The 23,082-nt window shown below is 52.6% G+C and overlaps 1 protein-coding gene across 6 annotated transcripts; it reads left to right on the top strand.

The window, feature by feature from the left end:
• The first annotated feature begins 396 nt into the window (after nt 1-396).
• TCOF1 (treacle ribosome biogenesis factor 1) lies at nt 397-22,827 on the top strand. Of its 6 annotated transcripts, none has more exons than XM_074838882.1 (17): nt 397-539; nt 1,102-1,157; nt 3,909-4,051; nt 4,780-4,886; nt 5,166-5,511; nt 6,294-6,391; nt 6,830-7,054; nt 8,238-8,507; nt 13,216-13,390; nt 13,565-13,701; nt 16,258-16,507; nt 16,752-16,837; nt 17,580-17,808; nt 18,905-19,471; nt 21,122-21,222; nt 21,770-21,806; nt 22,256-22,827. In XM_074838882.1, the coding sequence occupies exons 1-16, from the start codon at nt 429-431 to the stop codon at nt 21,800-21,802; spliced, it is 2,934 nt and encodes a 977-aa protein (XP_074694983.1). In that variant the 5' UTR covers nt 397-428; the 3' UTR covers nt 21,803-21,806; nt 22,256-22,827. The 6 variants fall into 6 exon arrangements, with proteins under 6 accessions (XP_074694983.1, XP_074694986.1, XP_074694984.1 ...); XM_074838885.1 differs by having other exon boundaries at nt 21,773-21,806; XM_074838883.1 differs by having other exon boundaries at nt 16,755-16,837.
• The last annotated feature ends 255 nt before the right edge of the window (nt 22,828-23,082 follow it).

A 23,082-nucleotide genomic window follows, 5' to 3' on the forward strand; every position in this document is an offset into this window, starting at 1 on the left:
CAACAGCTGCTCTGTGTCAGGAGCTCCATCCTCCCTGTCGCTGTTTGCTTGTTTTAGCCCCCAAAATGCCTGCGCAGCTCCTCGGAGCAGCTTTAACACTACATCAGCCCTGAGGATTCATCCCGGGAGCGCTGTCAGGGTGAGGCCTCTGTCTTCGCAGCTGGAAAAGCCAGTGGCCGCGGCTGAAACAGTCACCGCCCTGCCCACCCCGCGTCGGACAGCGGCCTGTCCTCCTCGCTGCCTCTCTCTTCGCCCTCATCTCCCGGCGGGGCGGGTGTAAGGGCCGCCAGGCCCCAGGCGAGGCGCCGCCATGAGCCGACCCCGCCACGACACTCCACTTCCCAGAGGGCCGCGCGGCGGAAGCGGATGTGACGTCACGGGCCGCGCGGCACGCGGCGCCCCCCAGGCTGCGCCGAGCGGGCCGGGCCATGGCGGCGGACGCCGGGGGGGGGCGGGAGCTGCTCGCCCTCATCCACCAGCACTTGCTCCGCGGCGGGTACGCCCGGGCGGCCCGCGAACTCCAGGCGCAGAGCGGGCAGGTAACGGGCAGCAAGGCCCGGGTGGGGGGACGAGGCAGCGGGGCCTCGCGGGGGGCGGCCTGGCCCCGGAGCCCGGGCCTCGGCGGGGCCTCGCGGGGGGACCTTGTCCCCCTTGCTCCCTCACCGCCCACCGGGCCTGCCTTGGGCCTGCGATTCCACTCCGGGCCGTAGCGCTGGACCCACGTGCTGGCTCGGCCCCTAGTGGGTCCCCTCCCCGATGTCCGGGGGCTGCCCCGGCCCCTAACCGGCCGGGGAGAAGGGCTGAGACCGGCAGCCCACCGGATAAAGTCGTCCTGTAGCGGGGGGGCAGCTGCTCTCCGAACACGTGCTGCTGCGGGTGAAGTCCCGCCGGTGCCGCCGAGGAGAGGATGCGGCCCCGGGTGCAGCGGGACGGGCCGCCGGCGGGGAGCTGGGGGCTCTACTGGGAGGTGCGTCTGCGGGGAGGAGACGTTCCCGTTTTCCTGGGGATCCCTGGAGGGGCCTCTGCGGTCTCTGCTCCTGTCTGGTGGTCGCATCCTGAAACGGAGCTGAAGCCTGACTTGTTTTTCCTCTGCTTTCACAGAAGTTGCTCCCTTCCCTCTCGGCCTCTCTCGAGGACATCTTCACCCACTGGGAAAAGTAAGTTGAAGGATAAAATGACTATCAAATAGATTCCAGACTGTGTTAACATCCAGGCTGCGTGGCACGTGTGATCTTTATTTGCTGGAATTTCCTATTGTCAGAGTATTTCCAATGATAGCTGCTCAGCAGACTTTCTTCCTAGCCACTGGTTTCAGGCCGATTCGTTTCAGATGTTGAGGATTACTTTGGTTTAAAATTTCCTGAGCTTGGAGAGAAGTTGTCACTCTAGTTTTGAGCAGCTGAGTCTGTTCTTGCTGGTTGGGGTTAATACCGGAGTACTGTGGGGCTCAGAGTCATGCTTTACTGGCAAAAATATTTTCTACAGTTCTGTTTCACTTTCTTTTTAAAGCCACGTGCTTTGCAGGAATATTGACCCAAGAACAGAGAATTTGAGCAGATGCTGAAATGCCAAGGCTCTTACAGGGACTTAAACCTTGGCATAGATCACGTATCTTCTGACTCAGAGGAAGTCTTTTGGTTTCAGCCTGTCCTTTCAAGCCCTTACATGTTCAGCCTGACGCCTTCCCACGTAGTCATTTCTCTGAGTACCCCATGTCCAGGTCTGCAGCGTGGAGCCTTCCCGTCTGTGGGGTGCGATGACGTTTGCACCCACCCTGTGCACTGCTCGCTGGGTTGTGATGCTGGAGCACGGGGCTCCAGAGAGGCCTATAGCAGCTGCAGAGCCGGGTCGTCGGGGAATTGGTGGAGCTGGGCTTCTGTGCCCACGTTGTGGAGTGCTGGAGTGAGCAGCCTCAAGAAGCGGGTGTTTGCTTCAAAGGAGTCTTCTGCCAGGAAACCTCATGCCTTGGTGCTACCCGGTTGTTGCTTTTGGGTCTCCATGATTTTCTTACTTGAGCAGGAGAAAGACTGGATCTAGGTGAGGATGTAGCAGTGTAGAAACAGGCTTGCAGTTCCTCCCTCGAACAATTTGTTGCTCTCTTGAGTATTGATGGTCACCTTTGGCTGTGCTAGTTCTCCTGAGTGCTACAGCAAACCCTTCCACACACTACTGCTTTTAAATTTGGGGGGCAGGGGTGTGGGGGGTGTGGTGTGACAGGGCACTCGCATCATGTTTAATTCCTTTTTCTATAGTGTCACCCTTCTGTTGTGGTCCCACCCCACAAGTACGCCTTTTATTCCTGGTCGCCCTGAGTTTGGAGTCACAATGAGGGAGGTAGCGGCCAGTAGTTTTGTTTATCAAGAAAGTACCCTGCCTAGCTGGAGTGCTCTCGTGTGGGTGAGCTGTGATTCTCGCATCTTGTTGCTTTGTAGGCTTTTGGCCTGAAAATGGCTTTCCTCTGACTGTGCTGCAGCTTTTGCCCATCTAACTGGGGCCATCCTTGGTGCTGTCCTTCAGAAACTCTTACAAAGTGAATCTTTTTTTTTTTTTTTTTTTTTGCAGTTACTTAAGAGTAGCCTCCCTCCAGGGCTATATGTAGCCTCTGAGGAGGCTGAGAGCGGGTGAAAGGGTGCCTGGGTGCAGGGGAAATCTGGATCAGCTCAGCCCCAGGAGCACCCAGAGCCTTGCAGCCCTCAGATGCTCTGGAGTGCTGTAGGGCATCGCTGTTTTCCCCCACACGGTATCCCTGAGCTCCTGGTCACTCAGGACAAATTTTCACAGCAGGCTCTGTTGTGCTGTCAGCTGCTGCTGGATCAGGAAGGCATTGGAGTGTCATAGCTGCCTGTGTGGCATGCCCTATTATTTTATTAAAGGGATTATTACAGTAGTTCACGGTACTTTGTAATAGCAGATGTGCCTTTGGCCAAGCCTGTTTGCAAAAAAATTGCCGTTACAGCTATGCTACTGAAACACTCGTAATAAGCACAATCTTTACTGGCAAAATCGTTAAACTAACTTTATTTTTAAATTAGATGAACAAATAAAATAAGCTAAACTGGCACAAAAGCAAGGGTTTTTTTCGCCTCTGATAATTGTGGGTGTCTCAGGGCTTTTACCAACTTAGAAGTACTGCATGTGTGAATCACACACAGACATGTGCCCAGCCAGTGTTATCCTCGTAATAAAGCAAATGTATTGCCTGTGTTTTCATTTGAAAATTAATGATAGCTTTAGCCACGTCTGTCTGCTGGTACAGGTAGAATTCAGCACCTGGAAGCATCTTTCTCCAGCTTGTTTTAACCCAATTGAACAGCTTAGGTGCTTAATGCTCATCTGTGGCCTTTTCTTCCCTTTATTTCAACACATTTTCTGTAGTTCCAGCCACTTCCTTTCTTAAATCTCTCTGCAACCTGATTTTTCTGTCCTTTTGGCCTGTGAGCCCAAGTTCAAATGGCTTTTTCAGCCTTTAGATTCGCTTCTCCTGACGTTGTGGAATACCAAGACCTTTTGGGGGATCACAGCCCTGGGGCTGCACTCACTGACTGTCTGGCTGCCTCCTGGAGACTGAATTAGTTCCGTAGGATGCCTTTGCTCTGTGGTGAGCACCAGCCTGACCATAAGTTTTTCCTTCTCTGCTAAAGCGAGAAGGAGTCTGCCTAGGACACAAAAAATGTCTGTGTTCGGTATCTCCTCTTAGTATTGCAGGGATATGTTGCCCTCAGGAGTTGCTTGAGGAGGACCAGAGATGTCCCTTGCAGGTTAGAGAAGTATTTCTCCCTTAGGAGCTGTGGAGGAATGACACTTTGTGTCCTTAGGCTGGAGCCTGACCTAAGAGTGAATGAATAATTGTGTTCCAATTTGTTCAAGACTTTTTTTTCGCCATTTTGACACAAATTCTGTTCCCTCAGAACTCCCTCAAATTCCAGGAGAAGAAAGGTGAGTGATGAGGAGGCAGCCATCCCAGAAAAGATCAGAGTTCCTGATCCCGTGAGCAGTTCTGAGAGCTCAGAGAAAGAAGAGGATGAGAAAGAGAAGGCAAAAGCTGCAAATGGTAGGAGCCTTTCATCTCCCTGGAGTTGGCAGAGTAGGACTGGAAGCTTGTGTAGGAGCAGCCCAACTTGCTTGGCTAGAGAAAATTCTTGTGAAGTGATGGCTAGTCCCTCGTGCTCTTAGAAAAATAGGACAACTAATTTAGCACCCCCTTCTCATGTGAAGTTTCTGAGGAGCACAGATGTCTGCTGAAGCTAGAAAAAACCTGTTATGATTCATTGGGGAGGGATGAGTGTTGTCGCTTGGATGAAGCCTTGGGAACCTAACACTGCCCACTGCAGGACACCTTCTAGTTGGTCCCAGGTGTGTGTTGGGCCAGCAAAGGCAGGCCTGTGCCATGGATGAAGGAAGGACTTGTTAGTTGGTCTGGAAAGCCAGTGCCCTCTGTCTGAGGTGGGCATCGATCCCTGGTGCAGCTGATGTGGGAGGCGTTGGCTTGCACAGTCTAACAAAAACCCATGTGTCTGATCTGTTTTGGCTCAGTCTCATCTGCTGTAGACCAGCCCGTGGAACCGTGCAGATCTTGGCAGGTTCCTTGTCTCGGTGGTGGGGAGAAGGATGGGGTGGAGGAGCAAAGCACTCTCCTGTCACGAGGACAGTGGCAGTGGTGTTGGGGCAGGTGTGGAGATGGGACCCTGCCCTGCCTGCTGGGGCCTTCCTGCAAACCAGAGGCCACCTTGATGTGAGAAACGTGCTCATGTGATTTCTCTGTGGCTCTCTCCTGTGCAGCAGCCAGCGTTTCCCTGGCCACAAACTCAGGGGTGAATGTAGAAAGCAGTGAAGATGATGACTCCTCATCAGAAGATGACACACCAGCTGGAAAAGGTGCAGTTACGGTAAGGCAATTCTTCTCTTGGCTTTGAAGGCTGATAGTACTCTGAGGCCAGGACTGTCCCAGACTTGTTGGCATGTGTAGAATTGTGGACTGGCGTGGAATTCGTATTTAAATCACCCTCCTGTGCTGGCAGAAGCCTTCTCTTAGATATCTGTCCCCCAAGTGCTTCCCTAAAGGGCTCTATGGCTTGCCTGGCTGACAGATTGCTATTTAAGGTATGTTCTGTCCAATTTAGCCCCTCATCTGTCTATAAACTTCTAATTTCTTTTGTTTCCTGTAGGTGACGCCAGCTGTGGTGAGTGGCAAAGCTGCCAACTCCCTGCATTCTCCTAACAAACCCACTGCCCCAGCGGGCAAACCGGCGACGCTCTCTGCTGCAAACAGAACTGTGGTCTCAAATAAGCAGCAGCCCAGTGCACCGGCTGCATCTGCAGCTCCAGCCAAGGCTGGGCAGAAACTGCCCGGTCCTGGGAAGCCTGGACCTGCCACAACAGCTGTGGCCAAAGTAGGTCAAAGCAAAGCACCAGTAACGACCAAAGCACCGGAAGGCTCCAGCAGCAGCTCCTCATCAGAGAGCGAGGAGGAAAAAGAGACACCGGCTGCGAAGGCCACAGCCCCCAAAGTGGGTAAGGAGCCTGCGGGGTGTGGTAAATGCATGTGTGCTCCAGCTTCGCTGGAATCAGGGCTGAACTGTGCCTTCAGCTTGTTTCTTTCAGCTCCCTTGCTGGAAAGCTCAGAGGGATGCTTGTTCCTTGGGGAGGCTGTGAGAATACTGCAATAGAGCCAGCTCTGGAGCTCTGGGATGAATCCAGCATGCTTGCTCCCATTTCAAGCGGCAGATTCTGTGCTAAGATGTCTGTCTGGCAGCACCCAGCAATACGGGGTTGGAGATAACAGCGTAGCATATCTGGAGGAGATGCAGAACTAATACTGCAGATGCTTTCAGCTTTTTGGAAAGGCACTGCAGCATCTTCTCTTTATTCCTAATTGCAAAGTGATTGTTCTGGGGTTTTGAAGTCTTTAGGGAATCTTTTACTGCTTTGAAGTGTGTGTGTTTGGCGGGGGGGTATGTGGTGAGGAATAGCTCATAGAAGCTCTGTAAATGGTCCTTCTCTTGGCTCTTTTCCAGAGGAGGCCCAGCCAGGCCTCCTGTGTGTGGCTGGGCAGTTCCAAGGATTTCCCATCTCTGCCTGCACTCGGGGCATTGGTGTTTGTGGGCCAACATTTAACTGGAGAAGCCATCCCCAGCAGGCCACTGATGCTTTCAGCAGGGCTAGACCCTCTTCCCTGCAAATCCCCTTAGCCCTCTCTGCAGCTTGTTTTATTTTCCTGACTTCAAAAGCCACATTAACATCATGCTCTGGGAGCTCAGGGCAGCAGCTGTGACATTTCCTTGCTTGTGTTTCAGAGACAAAGCAGGCAGCTGGGGCCGCTGAGAGCAGCAGTGAGGAATCAAGTGATGAGACATCCTCTGAGGAGGAGGAGCTTGCAACTCCAGTGGTCCAGGTAACTTCTCCAACCCAGGGTCCTTTCTAGGAAATCCCTTCCCTTGAAGGAGAGAGGAAATGCTGCAGTGCTGTAGTCTGACAACACCCCCTTCCCTGGGTGTGCAAGATCCTCAAACCCAAGGCCAGAGAAACACACTGTGTGGCCAAGAGCTCCGCTAACCCCAGCCAGCATCAACCATTCCATCCCTGTTCCTCCTAGTGCCTGAAGTTGAGGGAGATCCTTTGATCTGTAAGAGGTGATTGGTGTGCAACTCCACAGATGTAGTCAGGCAGTCTGTGGAGAAGGTGACTTGCTTCAGATACTCAACAGCCCGTGGGTCTGAACAAACCTGTACTGGTCAAACTTAGCAAGGTAGCCTTCTTTAAAACAGATTCCACGTAGTTGCAGTTCTCAGCTGGTTTCTTCTGAGATGTTACCTGATTCTCCTGTTCCCAGGCAAAACCAGCTGTGAAAACAGTGCAGGTTAATGCAGCACCTGTGAAAAGTGCACCTGCTGCTCCAGTGTCCCTCAAGAAGAATGCAGTGAGGCAAACAGCACTGCCACCAAACCAGGCCAAACCCCCGTCCACAACGGTTCCTGGGGCTGCAAAGCCTGATGACACATCAGAGAGCAGCGACTCATCAGACAGCGAAGATGAGGAAACTCCATCAGTAACCCAGGTGTGTCTATCCGAGACCCTGTCTCTCCTTGCACACCTCTCCAGGGCTAGGAATTGGAGTGAAAAGAAAACTTTATAAATGCATGTAGTGTGTAACAAAGTCATGTTGGGGGTGGGAGGAAAGATTTGTTGTGGTTTAAAGGTGGCCAGCAGCCAAACACCACGAAGCTGCTCGTTCACCCTCCCTCTGCCTGGGGGTTAGAATTGGAAGGGTAAAGGGAGACTTGTAGGCTGAGATAAAAACAGTTTAGTAATTATAATAAAACTAACAATAATAGAAAGTACAAATGGTTAATGCACAATGTGATTGTTTGCCACTCGCTGACTGATAGCCAGCCCGTTCCCAGCTAGCGATCCTGAAATACCAGGATCCCACAACTGCAATCCCAGAAGAGAGGGAGGACCCCCTCCTTCCTGGCCGCCCCTCCTTTATATACCAAGCGTGATGTTACATGATATGGAATATTGCATTGGCTGATTTGGGTCCGTTGTTTTGGCTGTGCTCCCTCCTAGCATCTTGTACACCTGTGCACGGGCAGGACATGGGAGTTGGAGAGTCCCTGATCTCATAGCAACAACTGAAAACATCAGTGTATTATCAGCATTCTTCTCATACCAAATCCCATACTGAATCCAAAACACAGCACTGTTCTAGCTACTAAGAAGAAAAATTAACTCTATCCCAGCCAAAACCAGGACAGATATTTAAAGACACCTCAATGTCTTTGCTCTGAGCTTTAGTCAAGTAATTGTACTTTTCTTAAAAAAAAAATATTACAGAAAAAAATCTATCAGTACTCTTAAATAAAAAATCCCCGGCAATTCTTTTCCCACCTGAAGAGGCAAATAGTCATGGTTGAATTTGCCTCTCTGCTATAAATTGCACTAAATAGTGTTTTAATTTGTTGGACTGGAGTGCAGCTTAGCTCCCCTGCTGTGGAGAGTGCAGAGTGCTGCAGTGTACCTCACTGGAGGGGACTGGTAGTATCAGCTTTCTCATCTTGGGAGACTATCCCCGTACAATTAAATGAGAGGATGCCTTGTATCCTGCAAGTTGCTAATCTTCCTTCAGCATTTGCCTTTCCCAGGGGGCTCTGAAATCTCCTCCCTTGACTACAGTCTGAGCAAGTGAATTATGCTGCTGTGGGATTTGCCTTGTTTCATGCTGTTCTTGTCTTGTCCAGACAAAGGCACCACCAAAATCCTCCCAGGCCATCCCATCCCCAGTGAAACCTACACCAGCAGCATCACTCTCTGGCAGAGCAGCTCCAGGAAAAACACTTCCACTGCCCCAGGGGAAGCCAGCACCAAAACCAGCAGTGCCAAAGCAGGCCAAAACCACACTGGGAAGGACTGCTGCTCCCACGAAGCCTGCTGAAAGTACCAAGCCAGTGGAGAGCTCTGACTCCTCAGGCAGTGAAGAGGAGGATCTCCCTGTGCCTGTCAGCCAGAAGGTAGGTGATGCTGCATTCAGCTCAGTGCGAAGGGATGGGATATGCAAGACAGTTGTTTAGCCCTTAAATGCTACTACTGATCTCCTTGAAACACCAGTAGCATGTAGTATGCTGTATCTTAGTCCCTCAGAGAAGGAAGATCTTCCTGCTTGGAAACAAGTATAGCCTAACTGTTCTCACCCAGCCATACCAGAGGAGCGTGGGGGGTAACCTGTTTGATACCAGCTGGTTCACTCCACTCGTGCCTTGCCCCTCTGGAGTGGGCCTTGTGTGTGGGGACACAGATAGCCTGGTCTTGGCTCTCCTGTGTGGGTTTGTTTAGGTCTCTCTTGAGAGAAGGACCACGAGCTCACGCTGGACTCAGACTTAGGTGGCTGAACTCGTAAGGAAACAAATCCCTTCCTGAGAGCATCCTTAGGCACATTGTACAGAGACCTTCTGCATTGATGCTGAGCTGCAGGGCCCTTTGGGAAGTGCCCTGAAAGCAACGTTTTGGAGATGACGGTGATTATCTGCAAGGGAGGAAGGGAAGCCGGGGGCAGAGCCTCACGTGTCCTTGCAAGGAGGCTCTTTGTCAACACGTCCTTTCACTATTGACAGGCAGGAGCCAGAGAGGCTCTGCATTTTTGTCTTTATAGCTTTGGTCTGCTAAAGTGGGTGGAGGGGGACGCATCTCTAACAGTTGGCTCTGTGCTGCTCTCTTCCTGCGTGATTATATGTGAAGATTCAGCACTGGGTGGCAGGAGCAGCTATTCTGATAGCTGTGCCACGGGGTCCCGCTGTAAAACTATCAAGACTTGCCCATTCTAGCAGGGTTGTAGGTGAAGGACATGCTGGGGTAGGCTTCTTTCCCCCCAGTGTTGATTTGAAGCTGGCAGCAGCAGGTAACCATCTTGTCAATGGCTATTTAACTACTTCAGCATCTTCCCTCTTGCAAACAGGCAATTACCCCTCAACAGCCAGTCAGCAAGGAAGAGCTTGTCATCGAGGGAGCTCAATTTTTGCCAAACAGGCTGTTTCTTCCTGTGTTAGTAGCCTACAGGCAGGGACCATGAGCAAAGCCTGAAGATAAGGCTTAGCTGTGTCCAGAGTCCTGTCCTCCCAGTCAAACTCTTCTTAACTCATCCTCGCCATCTGCTACTTGGGCATATGCTAACCACTGACTTACTGTATCCTGCAACTTCCTCTGGCTTCTGTGCAAGATCCAAACAGATACAGAGCGTTGGAAGCTGCTTCATCTTTCCCTGTGGGGGTGGATTAGTACAATTAAAATGAACATCATGCCTAAATTGAACTGCTTAATTGGTATGTTTACCCCTGAAGACTCAGGAATATTTAGTCAAAGAAATTGACAAGGTGTTTGCATATTTTAGGGCGGAAGAATGGTGATGGGGGACAGTCTGGATTGACCTTAAAGATGCTGTGAGCTGCTTTTCTTTTGGAACTGCTAATTCTGCTCTGCTTCCTCTTTCCTGGACGTTTTGGGGCAAAGATGGCATGTGAGCCCTCTGTGGACAGGCTTTGGCTTCTGCTTACCAGGACTGGGTGCCAGATGTGCATGCATGTGTGTGTTGGGAACCTGTGTCTTCCTTGAGCATCCCAGGAAAACCTGTGCTGGCTGCACTGGTGGAAGTTGTGCCTGCAAGTTTTCATCTTGAACCACAGACCCTGTGGGGAGAGGCCAAATCTCCCAAGAGATGGAGAGAGGGTCTCTTTCCCTCCCTGAACCCCGTCCCTGCTCCCTTGCAGGTCCCAGTCGCACCTTTGCTGTGTTGTGATACAGCTGAGCTAACTGGTCCCAGTCCTGATACATTGACGGTGCTTGTTAAAAAAGTTCAAACCTTAGGTTCCCCGAAGCAGAGTCTCAGACATTGAATCTTAGAAAAATAAGTAATTTATTTAAGCAGTACAGCAGCAGAATCAACTCAAGCTGGGTGCCTCCGGAGAGGGACCCCAAACAAAGAAATCCCTGGGCAATTATACCCTTACAGACTTTGCATCCCCCTTCATGTGATCTCCATGTGCCTTTCACACACCCTTTGGTCCAGTGGTGATTCTGGCCTGAGATCTTCTGACACCTTCTGACTCCTCTTTGGATTTCTTCACTGTCTCCAGGCAGGCCCCTGTCTGGTTGCAGCTGCTGTTGGTGCTTGTTACCCTCATCTTCTGGTTTGCGCTGGAGGCCTTGTTTTGCTTGAGTAGGTACAAGTTTGGTCGAAGTTCAGTAAATCTGGGTGAAAGTTTACAGCTTGTGGCCTAAGGCTTCGGCAAATCTAGCTACTCAGGTGAAGTGAGTGAAGCTAAGCAGACAGCGTACTAAATCGCACACACAATGTTATAACTCTTAAGTGACTCCATTTAAAACTTACTTAGCTAAGCTAAATGACTTAATGTCTCTTAACAGTGCTTCCGCAGGGCACAGGCAGCACTGGAGTGTGATGGTTACAACGTGCTGAGCGCACGTGGCTCGGTGTTGTTTCCCCCTCTTGTCATGCAGCGCTGCATGATGCAAATGGACCCAGCAGAGTGGCAGATGGGTTGTGCGGGAGCTGAGTCATCACACTCGTACTGAGCCGCAGGCAGCTCCTGGTTTGGGGGCTGGAGAGAGAGAGCAGGAAAAATTATTTCCTCCTGAATGATTTTTCTCCTCTCTGAGTTACTTCATTACCTGTGATTCTTAAGTTGTCAGGAGCTCTCTGCCTGCATTACCCTGCTCCCTGGGTGTAACTCAGCCACGCTGCTGACTCGATCCCACCCAGGGCCGTGCCATAGGACGTGGCAGCTGTCAGCCATCTGGCAGTGACCAAGATGAGGTGGATGGAGGGACCTTGGCCTCCTCCCAGGAAGATCTGAGGAGTCCCGAGGCTGTGTAAAGCTTACGGTGGTTTCTCTGTGGATGCTGTTATGTTCTTTCTGTGTCAGGCTGCCTCTGTATGGCAGCTCTTTCCCAATCTCTTGCTGCATTAGGAAATGAAGCAGCCCTTGTGCTGTGCATCCAAGCAGAGGGAGAAGCCAGTCCTGTTGCTATGAAGGTCTCAAGAGTGAGTGGGGGTCTGATCGTGGTAGACTCTTCCTTGCACAGCAGTGCTTGGGATGAGAGGGAGAGGAGCGAGCGCGTTCAAGTAGAGCGTGTGAATTCTTGCGTCTGCTTCAAGTAGTTCTCTCTCTTCAGCATTGCAAATCTGGCCTCTCTCCTGGAGATAATGACTCACTGGTATCAAAACAAAACAGACAAGTGAGGTTTGCAATCCCCCCCTCCCGAAGCGCTTGTGGAGGTTTCTGTTTCTCTAAGCAGAGTCAAAATGTGCTTGGCTTGTTCGGAGAGCTGTTCTGTAATGGGATAAACATGCAGATGCTGTTGTCTGTTTAGTGTTTGGCTTGGAGATGATAAACACTGCCCCAGTGGCAGCCCTCAGTGGGGCTGTGCCAGGAAGCACCATAAGATCCATCCTCCCGGAGGCTGCTAGGCTGGTGCTCTCGGCTGCAGGCCAGGAGCAGCCCCCAGGTGAGGCGGCACTGCCGAAGTGGTCCTGGTCCTCTGCTGCGGGCCGAGAGGGTGTCGCTGCATTACCAGCGTGGCAGGGTTGGGAGAGGGGGCTGGCAGGGGCTCTGCAGCTGGGCAGGAGTCTCTCTCACCTTCTTGTGGGAGGCCTGGAGACGGAGCGCTGAAGCGGGCTGCCGTCACGTGCGGCTTGGATGGGGTCTGCCCGCCCTGGCAAGCGTGATGTACTCTTTGGCAGAGCAGCCCGGAGATGAGCGATGAGTGGAGTAAACTGAGTGGGCGCAGAGCACTGTGAGCCTGGAGAATATCTGCGGGTGGTGAAGTTACCAGATCTCTCAGCAAGTGCTCCCTCTCCCTCTGGCACCGCTAGCCTTCAGCAGCGGGCAGGAGGGGAGTCTGCAACCCTCGGCCCAAGTCGGAAGAGGGGCCAGGAAGAGATAATCTCACCTGGCAGTTGTGTGTCTGGTGCTGCAATAACTGTGGCTTCCTAGTCCTGACACACCAGTTGCTTGGGGCAGTAGCTCATGGCCTGTCCTGGGACATCAGAGTGTTGATGGGTGCCAAGTGAGTTGCATGGTTTTTTTGTTGTCTGGTGATTTCTAAATTCTTAGACCAGTTGACAGATCAGTGTCCAAGGTGGGTCGTGGTCTGTCTCTGCCTGCCCTCTGTATTCCCAAACGCTTGTGTCAGCCCTTGTGTCTACGCTGAGCTCTCCAGCAGCTCTAGGATGTAGCTGCTCTGATACCGCCTCTGAATCTTGCAAGTGTTTTGGCACAATGCTTCCCAGCTCCTGCTGATTCCCCAAGCTGGGGGGAGGTCACGCTTAAATGAGAGGTTTTCTTGGGGTCTCAGGGTTGCGGTGCTTCTCCTGCCCTCGGGCTCCTGTCCAGCCAGTGTCTCGGCCTCAATAAGGAATTGCTGTTACGAGTTTGAGCACTGTTAGCCCTGCGTGCTCGTGTGGTAAAACACGCTCGGGCTTCCTGTCAAAAGCATGTTGCTAAATGCAGTGATACGTGTCTTCGGCAGCTCAGTCCGGGCAGTAACTGCAGCCCCTTCCAATCTTGACACGCCAAGGATGAAGTGAGTCTTAGTAACAGCTGTGTTAGGGTAAAACAAAACCCAACTTGAGCTGAAACTGCACTTAAACTCCTAAACAACACCTGTACTAATACCACATTTCTGGGCCTGTGTTTCTTTTTTGTTAAGAGATTAACAGAACAGCCTGGGCCTGTTCCCAACCTGAGCCAAGCTGCTAAAGCTGGGCCGCCTCAAAAAGCAGTGGGAAGCGCCTTGAAAAGCCAGGCTTCAGAAAGTGGGAGCAGTGACTCGTCTGACAGTGAAGAGGAGTCCCCTGCGGCACAGACACAGCCTTCACAAGCTGGTAAGTCTACTGGTAGTGGCCAGGATCTCTCACCTTCGTCCTCATGGATTTCCTTCTCCTTCTTGCACGTGGAATGGCCCAGCCTGTTGTGATAGCTCCTGCTCTGGGCACCCACAGAGAGCAACTCTTTCTCATGGTGAACTCTTTCTCATTTCTCTTACGCTTTTGCTGCAGTAAAAACCAATACTGTGCCCCAGCCAACAAATGTGAAGAAGGCTCCAGCTCCAGCACCAGCCCCTCCAGCTGTGGACAGCAGCGATGATTCCAGTGAGGAGTCGGATTCAGAGGAGGAAATAGTCCCCCCTTCTCAGGTAAGGAGCCACTGACCCACTGGGTGTGGACACTCAGCCCTGCATGCTCAGGAGATCTCAGGACTTGTGAGGTGGTAGTTGGGGGTGGGTGATGAGTGATGCAGAGAGGAGCTCTCCTGTTGGCTGGATCAGGTTTTCTTGGCAGCATCCCTGGGTCTCACTGACCCTGGCTCTGGGTGCATGTGTTGGCCGCAGCAAGCTTGCAGTGTGTGAGAGCAGTGGAGGGTGTGAATGTTTTGGCAGGAACATGAGTAGATGCACGAGCCTAGACCTCCTCTGGGACTCTGTCCCTTTTGCCCTACTCCAGGGAGTTAGACTGGAAAAGCAGCCAAATCCTTGCAGCAGAGTCTTTCCATGAGCTGGGTAGCTCCAAGGCAACCTGCCCCCTGGTTCCTCCCAAACCCCTGGGTGTGGGGTGCAGCTGGAGCTCTCTGGACTCCCCCTGCACAAGTCTGGTGAGGCTGGAAGGATCTGCCCTCAAGGGTAGCACAGTGGTCCTGCTGCTTTTCAGCTGGAGGAGCCAAACTCCTGCCTTGGAGAAGGGAGGTGACTCCATATCTGTGCCAAGGGCACTGCCGAGTGTCATTTTGCTGATCCCAGCTCTCTCACCCGAGTCTCCTCGTGTCGTGTCTCGTGGGGCCGTGGCTGAGCTCCCTAGGGCCTGAGCTGCCTCGCTGTGAAGCTGTCTTGGGTGTCTCTGCGCCTCGGCTGCGGTTTGAGCCTGAGAAACAAACCACGTGAAGAAGCATTGACTGAGAGGAACGTGGCTACTGTTCCTACGTGGTGGTGGCTTGGCTGGTGCTCTGAGTCCAGGGCTTAGTGGCCAAGTGTGCTTCTTGTCCTGCACATGCACGTCCCCTCTCTGGCCAGTGCCCTTGCTCGGAGAGGGGGATTATGTGCACTCAAGGAAACCCTTCCCCAAGTTGGCCTGAGGCTGTGGCCAGTGGAAAGGCCATCCCCTCCAGCTGGTGGGCAGGCAGCCAGCCTGAGCAGTCCTTGATTAAAGCATGTTTATAGTACCAAGATTGTATAAAATAATGCAGTTGCTGTAACTTGAGCTTTGTGCAGAGACGGCTGAGAGCTCACGTTGGATTGGCGGCTCTCTACATGGTGGAGCCTTGCTTTCTTTTCTGAAGGCCAGATGTTGTGTGAGGGAAATGTCAGCCCACAAAGGCCCAACTTGTCAGAGATCTGGAGAGGGAGGGCTGCTCACGTAGCCTGGTTTGTAACACAAGCCAGGAGGCTGAGCACTCCTTCGTTGCTCCTGCTCCCTCCTCTGCTGGCATTTGTGTCTTAGACCTGATGTCAGTGTCTGATTTCCATGCCCTTGGCTCTTCTATTTTTAACCCCTCTTACGTTTAGTTTGATGGGAGGTTTCAAATGTGAGGCAACAAAATTGTTTCTTGTTAATTTGCTCTCGAATCTGTGGCTTGCCTGTGGACCTGAAGGCAGATTTGCCCTGTGGTTGGTGTCTTTGCTTTATCTCTGTTGCCAGTTAACTCTTTGTGTGATTTTTAGAGTGTAGGAGGCATCCTGGAGTCCAAGTGTCCACTTTGCAAAAAGCAGGGTTTGCAACTGCAGTGTTGCTGGTGCTGCAGTGGGTAGGGATCTCGCAGCCTGCAAGCACATCGCATTTTGCCTGCCTGCCCTCAGGGTGGGTGCCTTTGGGGCACTGAGCTGATGCTTTAGGCAGTCCCTCACTTCTCTGCTCCTGGCTGTGCCAGAGGCTCGTAGGAGACGGAGCTGGCTGGTAAAGGGAAAAAAAAATAAACATAAGCCTTGGTGCTGTGCGGAAAATAATGGAAGGGCTCAGAAGTTAGTGGTGGATCGGTGCTTCTGCCTCTTTTCCCTCCAAGGTGTGCTCTGTCCTGATTTTCTTTCTCATCTATTTTAGAGTCTGTCCCAGCAGAACGTCAAAGCAACCAAGGTTTCGAGTGCAGGGGCTGCTAAGGCTAATGCCACGCAGCCTTTGGGGAGGGGGATAAAAGCACCCGCTGTCCCTCCAGTTAGCAGAGTGTCTGAGAGCTCGGGCAGCGAGTCCTCGGAGCATGACGTGCTGGCGGGAGAGGTAATGACGGAGGAGACTAAAGTGGGGAGTTCCCTGAGGAGAGCGGGTAGATGGAGTCTGAGGCTGGTGCCATGTCCCTGGCTGAGGGAGCATGTTTGTGGAGGAGTTAGAGAGGGGCTGCTTTATTTTTACCACTGTTATCATGCCATGGGGTGAGGTAGGTGAGCAGAGGGTAGCCCTAGTACCTTTGCTGTTGCTGCCTCCCTGCTGGCTGGCTGGTTTCTTCCTCCTCTTGTGATAGCAGTGCCCTGTATGGTCAGGAGTTGTCTGCTTGGCCACAGCTGCCCGCTTCATCTGTGAGCGAGGGTGAGGTGGGGTCTCTGCCCTGCATGAGAGGTTCTTGGGCTAACCGTGACACAAACTGGAGCAGTATGGCTGAAGAAGGGCCGAGGTGGTCCAAGCCCATGTGCTCTGGGCTGCTTGTTATAGTTCACAGGCACAAGCAGTTATTCCTCTTTCCCCGATGCATTTCATCTTCCTCTCCCTAGGCTCCCACTGCTCCTTGCCTAAAGCAAACGGTTCCTGTGGGAAAAGCTCCTCCAGCCAACACTGCTGCCCCACCGGCTGCTTCGCTCCTGGTGAATCCCTCTGCCAAGTCGAAGAAGCCAGACCTGCAGCCAGCGCAGGACACCCGGCTGAGCCAGGCCGCGCCGCCTGCCCCGGCAGCGGAGGACTCGGACAGTAGCAGCTCCTCGGACAGCAGCGAGGAGGAGACACCCAAGCAGCCCCCCAAACCTGGTCAGTTCTCCCAAGAAGATACTCTCAGTGCTGCTGGCCAGGCCAGGGTGGGGACAGCGTTTTGTTACCCCATGGGAGGTGTGTCACCTTCACGTGGTGGTTGGAGCGGGGTTCCTCCTCTCCAGCTTGGCAGAGCGCTCCCCTTTCTTTGGAGGCCTTTTGGTGGCAGTAACTGTGCTGAGTAGGCGAGCTCAGCCCCAGGCAGCAGTGGTGGGTTTAATGGGATGAATCTCTGCTCTTCCAGCAGGTTCGCTGCAGAAACCAGGAGGGACCCAGCCAGCCCACAGCTCCTCCTCAGAGTCCAGTGAGGAGGAGGAGGCAGCGTCACAGGTACAGTACCTGAGCAGGCTGGGATCCTCTCGGGTCTTGCAACCGGCTCCTAAATAGGACAGAGAGAGGATTCATTTCTCGGCCATAGCAAATGGGGTACTGAGTGGTTTTGCCAACACAGAAGTGGGGGCTCCCCAGTGTAGTGCTGTGAGAGCAGGGCCTTCTGATGGGGGCAGAGAGGCTTTTGAACCAGGAATGCTTCCCCAGGCAGCCGGGCCTTGGGTCCAGGGCTTGTGGTGCCTTCCTCAGGGGAAGGGATGGGAGGAGATGGTGCCTTGCAAGGGTTAAACCAGGAGAACTGATGCACAGTGCCAAGAGCAGCAGGACTTTTTTTCCCCACTTTTTTTTGTAACTTAACCCGTGTCCAAGCCATTAAATTCCCTTTGTAAGTAACGTGCAGGGCGTGCAGCACATCTGCAGTGCATTAGCTGTGCTTGGGTGCATGCTAATGGCCAGGAGCCTCCCCCACGCCTGCTTTACTGGGCGAGAACAAAGAGGAGAACCTCTCACCATCAGGTCTTGCTGCTGTCGGCTCAGCCAGTGTCTGTCAGTGCTGGCCCCCTCTCCTGGCAGCCCTGGCCTCTCTGCAGGGCTGGCTGAGGGTGCAGGATTACTCCACGGGTGGCCAAAGGTGGGCCCTTCACTTGGAGAATGGGGGCAATAGCAGCAGAGACAGATCTGCCTGTCTGGTGGGTGAGAGGCTGCCCTGCTGTGACTCCTCAGTGCGTCTGTGCTGTTTCAGTCCCTCCTCACAGGCTATCTGGGCCTCTCCAGGACTCCAGCAGCACCCCAGGCACCAAAGACGGTTCCCCCCCAGCCTGTAGGCAAAGCGGGGCAAGGAAAGGCAGCCGTGACTGCTGCAAACTCCCTCGCCAAGGCCTCCGTGAAAGCAGCCCCAGCCGACAGCGACAGCAGCGACAGCAGTGACTCTGACACAGACGTCGACCAGGTGGCTGCAAACCACAAAGCAGGTGGGTCTCCTTTGGCATGGTCGGGAATGTGCTTGGCCCAGGAGCAAAGCCGTGCTGGCAGGGGAGGGTGGCAGTGGGACGGGGCCCTGTTCCCAGTGTGTCCGCACCGCAGCGCCCAGTCGCGTGGAGTGCTGCTGCCGTCTGCTGGCTTCCCTGGCCACGACACAGCCCTCTCCTCCTTGAACACCCTTGTGCTGGCTGGCTTGCGAGTCTGTGCTTTGTGCCTTTGCCTCCTGCAAGTTCTGCTTTAACTGCAATAATTAATGCAATTAATGGGAGCAGGTAGGGCTCTCCCTGAAACTGATGCACGCTGCATTGGTGTGCTGCAGTAGTGATGGCTTCTACGGAAGGTTTAAACACTGGCTGAAGAACATCTGCTATACAGTGCTGGTATTCAAGCCTCTCCTTGGCCTTTCTGGGCTCTGTAGCATATCTGAAGGGCAGAGGCTGGGAAGCAAGTGGGAAGACCTCTGGAGAAACAAAATGTCCTGCCATTTCCCTATTGCCCTGGTTTGTTGGCAAATTGTAAAACTCAGAGCTGGAAGCTGCTTCTGCTGGGGTGTGACCCTGGCACCTTCAGATGAGCTCTAGTCTGCCCATGAGCTCTGGCCCCCTCTAGAGGCTCAGATAGTTCTCTTGTCCTCTTGGGCACATTGTTAAGTTGTGCAAAGGGCTGTTGAGGAGGTCAGAACTATATACAGGCTGAAGAAGGCCTAGGTGCTGAGGGATAGGTGATGGTTAATCGTGGTGATGTGGGTACCCCCTCCACCTTGGGAAGTCCCTGACTTACTGGGGGTGGTGTCCTGGGGAAGGACTGCTTTGTCTGTGCTCACCTGTCCTGTGCTACAGTTTCCTCTGGTCAAACAGCCAAAGCTGTTGTGGCTGTTGTCACCCACTTCCCTCACCAGATACTTGATCTCAGGCTGAGGCATCTTCCTCTGGCTCTGCTGTAGTTGAGATGACCAGCAGGTTTTGCTCTTGCGGGAAGAAGTGGATGTTTCTCTTCAGATGCATGTTTCCATCCTCCAGTAACTCTGTGGTGTATGTAATGAACACTCCCTGAGTTGTCTTCTCTCTCTTGTCACTGTTTCTGCAGAAAACAACCCTCCTCCAAGGCAGGAAGTCACAGGAGACTCCAACAAAGAGAAGGTGGCAGGAAAAATGGAGCCAGGTCATGCCAGCCTTAAGCCTTCCCCACTCAAGAAAGCCCTGGCCGTGAAAGAGAATGATGTTGGGGCAAAAGGGGTGCAAGTGACCCCAGCGTCACATGCACTGTCCTCCATCCCCCAGTCAGAGGGGTCAAGCTCGGGGAGCGACACCGAGGTCACCACTGCTGCCAAAGTTCCTGCAGTGCAAACATTAGAAGGGTTGGAAGTGAAGAAGAAGAAGAAAAAGGAGAAAAAAGAAAAGAAGGAAAAGAAGAAAGCTTCCTCCACAGCAGACAAGGCTGCAAAAACATCTAAGAGCAAAGACAAAGAGAACAAGAAACAGAAAACATCTCAGAAGCGGAAACTTCCAGGAGAGGATGTGGCTGTTGGGCAGCCCAAGGAGAAGAAGTGGAAAGGACAAGCTATCGAAGAAGTACCCAAAAAGAAAAAGAAGAAAACAGCTGGTGTCCTGGAGAAGCTGCCAGGCAGCAAGGAAAAGAAAAAATCAGCTAAAAGTAAGCATCCCTCACTTAGGGCTGCATTTGCAATAGGTTCTTGCAGCTGATGCACATTCAGCCTCTGGCACGGGGCCTTGTAAGTAGCACCCACTTCCCTGTTAGCTTCCTGCTTGGCTCCTTCCCTCTTGGCCCACCCCAAGCCAACGCCAGATTTTTAACACCCCACTTGAGTGTTTTTCTGCAGTCTCAGCACCAGATCATGTTGCAGGCAGCAAGCTGGGCTCTCCTGCCCCTCTGTCCTGCATCTGGCACAGTGAGAACTGTGTTAGTACTCACACTGATCCTTGCTGCTTGCAGAGCAAGCTGGTGTCCCTGTGCACCTTCTACAGCATGACCTGTTCCTCCAGGGCTTTCTCCTTTCCTGACCTTTGTCCTGGCTGCAAACAGCTATCTAGCTGAGGCCTGGCCAAGGGCTGAGGTGAGTCTGCGTTGAACCTCCCGAGGTCTCTTTGCCCTCCTCGCGTGGCCTGCCCGCCTGCGCTGGGCTCAGGAGAGTTCTCGCTAGTTGTAAGCCGTGAGGCCTGTGTTCTGTGCTCTCGTGGTGGCCTGCTCTGAGTCTGCAGGGCAGAACCGCTCCGCTAACCCAGCCGCCTGCCCTGGCTCCTCTGTGGCAAACACAACACGTGCTAGCGGAGAGCTAAGGTGAAATGTGGCTGGGGACAGCAGGCAGAAGGTCCCTGACATGCTGTGGCCATGGCAGAGGAAGCCCAGCGCTGATGTTTGCAGGGTTTTGTGTTAGTCAGAGCTTCCTGAACACGGCCCCTTGCTGCCAGCCTCTTTAAAAGAGATCAGCCTTGAAATCTGCGCTGTCATCTGCCATGTCAGCCACTGCTGGTCCCCGCGGGGTGGCACTGCCCCTTCCTGACCCTGCCTGATCAGTGTCTGTGCTGCACCATGGTGAGCAGCTCATTCCAGAGATTTGACTCAGGGCTATTACTGCTGCTTCCAGTCTCCTGGAGGAGGAGCAGGATGGTACCAGCCTCCTGCTCTTTGCTCCCAACTGAGAGTGTTTCCTGCCCCTCCTGTCTGCACGCCTCTCTAATGCTCTGTCTGTCTGCTGTCCTAATGCAAAGGCAATTTTTTTTCTTTGCAGTGCAGACTGCATTTGCAAATCAGAGCTGGTTCTGTGCTAGATCTTGTAGGATTTTTTTTTTAAAAAAAGGGAGATGGAATGGGTGGGCCAGATCTGTTGGGGTCTCTGTTCCACAGAGATGCAGCCCTTGTGTGGGCTGTTGCACAGGGGTGAGCTGGAGCCTCCTGGAGCAGTTGGGTTGAGCTGAACCTTGTGTCCATCCTGTGTTAGCAGCTCCCCTTGCTCTGATTTCTGGCATGTGTCCAGCTACTCCAGTGCTGAAGCAGTGCCTTGGAGTGGGTGGGCAGCAGGAGATGGAAAGAAGGGGATCCTGTGTAATTCTGCCCACACGTGTGCATGGATGGTGGGATCAAACTGCTCTGGCTCTACTGGAGAAACAGCCCTGGGTGCAGCTGCCTTGAGGGCTCTGCCCTCACCTGGTTACTGCTCTGGAAAGCTTGCTCAGGTTTGGATGTGATCAGGAACTTACTGGAGATGCTTCTACTACTGTGCTCCATCTCAGGTTAGCAGTACCAGAGTCCCTTTCTTAGCTGACTTTTATTTCCCTCTGCCAGAAAAAAAGACTGGAAAAGAAAAGAAGAAGAGCAAAAAGGTGTCTTCAGAAGGGGCCCCTGTAGCAGATGGCTCTGCTGAGGTTCACAAGAAGAAGAAGAAGGTATATGCGAGACCCTGGGATGGGGTAGTGTGGGGAGAGCCGTTCTGAACTGTGGTTGTGATGCTCATCCCTGCAGCATGCCAGGCTGGGAGGAACGGAGCCGTGTCCTGGCCTTGCTGGCAGCCCAGAGGAGGCTGCAGTTAATTGTGGCTACTCTTGAGACACCCTGACCTTTGGTCAGTTGGGATTGGGGAAGCTTGAAGAAAGGCTTGTTCCTGTATCACTTCCCCAGGAGAGATCCTTTTCCCTGGAAGTGTCAAACCCAGGGGTCCTTTTGGTTGCAGAGGACCTGCCCAAGGAGTAAGTGCTCTTCAGCTCTCTGTTGATCTAGTGGTTTCCAGCAGAAACTGGAGCTCCTGAGGACTTGGCAGGCTACTGCATCCCATCCCAAGGGCTAGGAAGGGGGGCAGAGGGAGACTATAGGATGTTCCTTGTAATGGGTATGTCCCTGTAGAGATGGTAGCCAAGAAGCCTCTGTGGCTTTGTGGGGTCCTTCATGTTTGTGGTGCGGATGATACTGATTTATTTTTCACCCTTTTCTTTTTAGAAGAAGAAAACAGCTGAGCCTGAAGGATTGTGAGAAGGTACATGGCCTGTGGGGACTATCCGTTGGTACCTCTGAACGGCGGTAACCTTGACCAAATTCAGTACTCCTGGGCTGGTCTTGAGAAGACAATGTGCCCTCTAAATGCTCCCTGAGTCAGCCTGGCCTTAGATTAGAGGGCCAGGGAGTGGAGCGGTGTAAGGAAAGTTACGCAGCAGCGTGCTGGCTTCTCTGGATGTGTTTGACCTCAACTCTTTAGCTGCTGAGAACTGGATGTCCAGCCTGGATGTTGCTGTCCTCTGTCATCAGCAGAGATAAGCGGCCTGTGTCTGTCTGTCGCTGCTGACCACAGGGAGCTCGGAGAAGTAGTGTGGATTAGATGGTGATGTAGCCACCTGGAAGTGGACCAGATGACTCTGCCCTTGCTCTGCTCAGCTGTAAGGCTGTTCTCCTCCCCATCCCTAACTTTTTTAACTCCTCTCCCCAAAGGTACCGCATCCCTGTGATTAAGGATTTATGGGTGAAGATCAAACAGAAGAGAGAAAAAGAAAGTTCATCGGGAGAATTCCAACTTTTTTTTAAAAATAATAATTTATAACTTCTTTTAACTGTGACTTTTAGAGCAGAGCAGTGTAACCTTCTGCCTCCTCTTGCCCTGCTGGGGCCCAGAGACATGTTTATTGCCCCTCCCGACGGTTTGCCTGTTGCACAAGAACTGAACTGAAGGAGGCAGTTTGACCAGAGAAGAGCCAGCTTGCCTAAACTGCTTTCCTCCTAGTTGACACTCAGCCATCCTTCTCTTTCTCATCACAGAGCTATATTTTTAAGAGAAACTTTTACCTTTTTTTTTTTTTTCCTCTTCTGTGATTTGTGGTGTCAGTCCTTTTGCTACTATGGAAGAGAGCTCTTGGGTTTACTTTTTATTCTAACACTGATGGAAGTAATTATCGTGTCCCTCGAGTTGCACTGAACAGCTGTGTCCAGCAGCTGTTCTCAGCCAAGGCGGTGTAATTTTTTGTGGATTTTTTTTTATGGAATACAAAATTAAAACAGAACAGTGAGATTTTGCTTCAGCTGCTTTCAAGGGAAGGGAGGTGATGAAGGCCGGGCGAGAGAGGCAGGGCAGGCGCTGGGGCTGAGCCTGGGGCAGGGCTCAGCTGTCTCAGGAGGATGTTGCAGGTATGAGAGCAGAGCCCAGGGTCTGCCCAGGTTCATAGGCACTGCTTCAACCCCTGGGGAAAAATTAATTGCTTTCTGCCTGCTCCCTGAGGACAAGCAGATGCTGTTGCTCCTCAGCTTTGAACCACGTGTTGTTC

Source organism: Strix aluco, chromosome 13 (assembly GCF_031877795.1).
Source record: "Strix aluco isolate bStrAlu1 chromosome 13, bStrAlu1.hap1, whole genome shotgun sequence".
NCBI classification, from domain to species: Eukaryota; Metazoa; Chordata; class Aves; order Strigiformes; family Strigidae; genus Strix; species Strix aluco.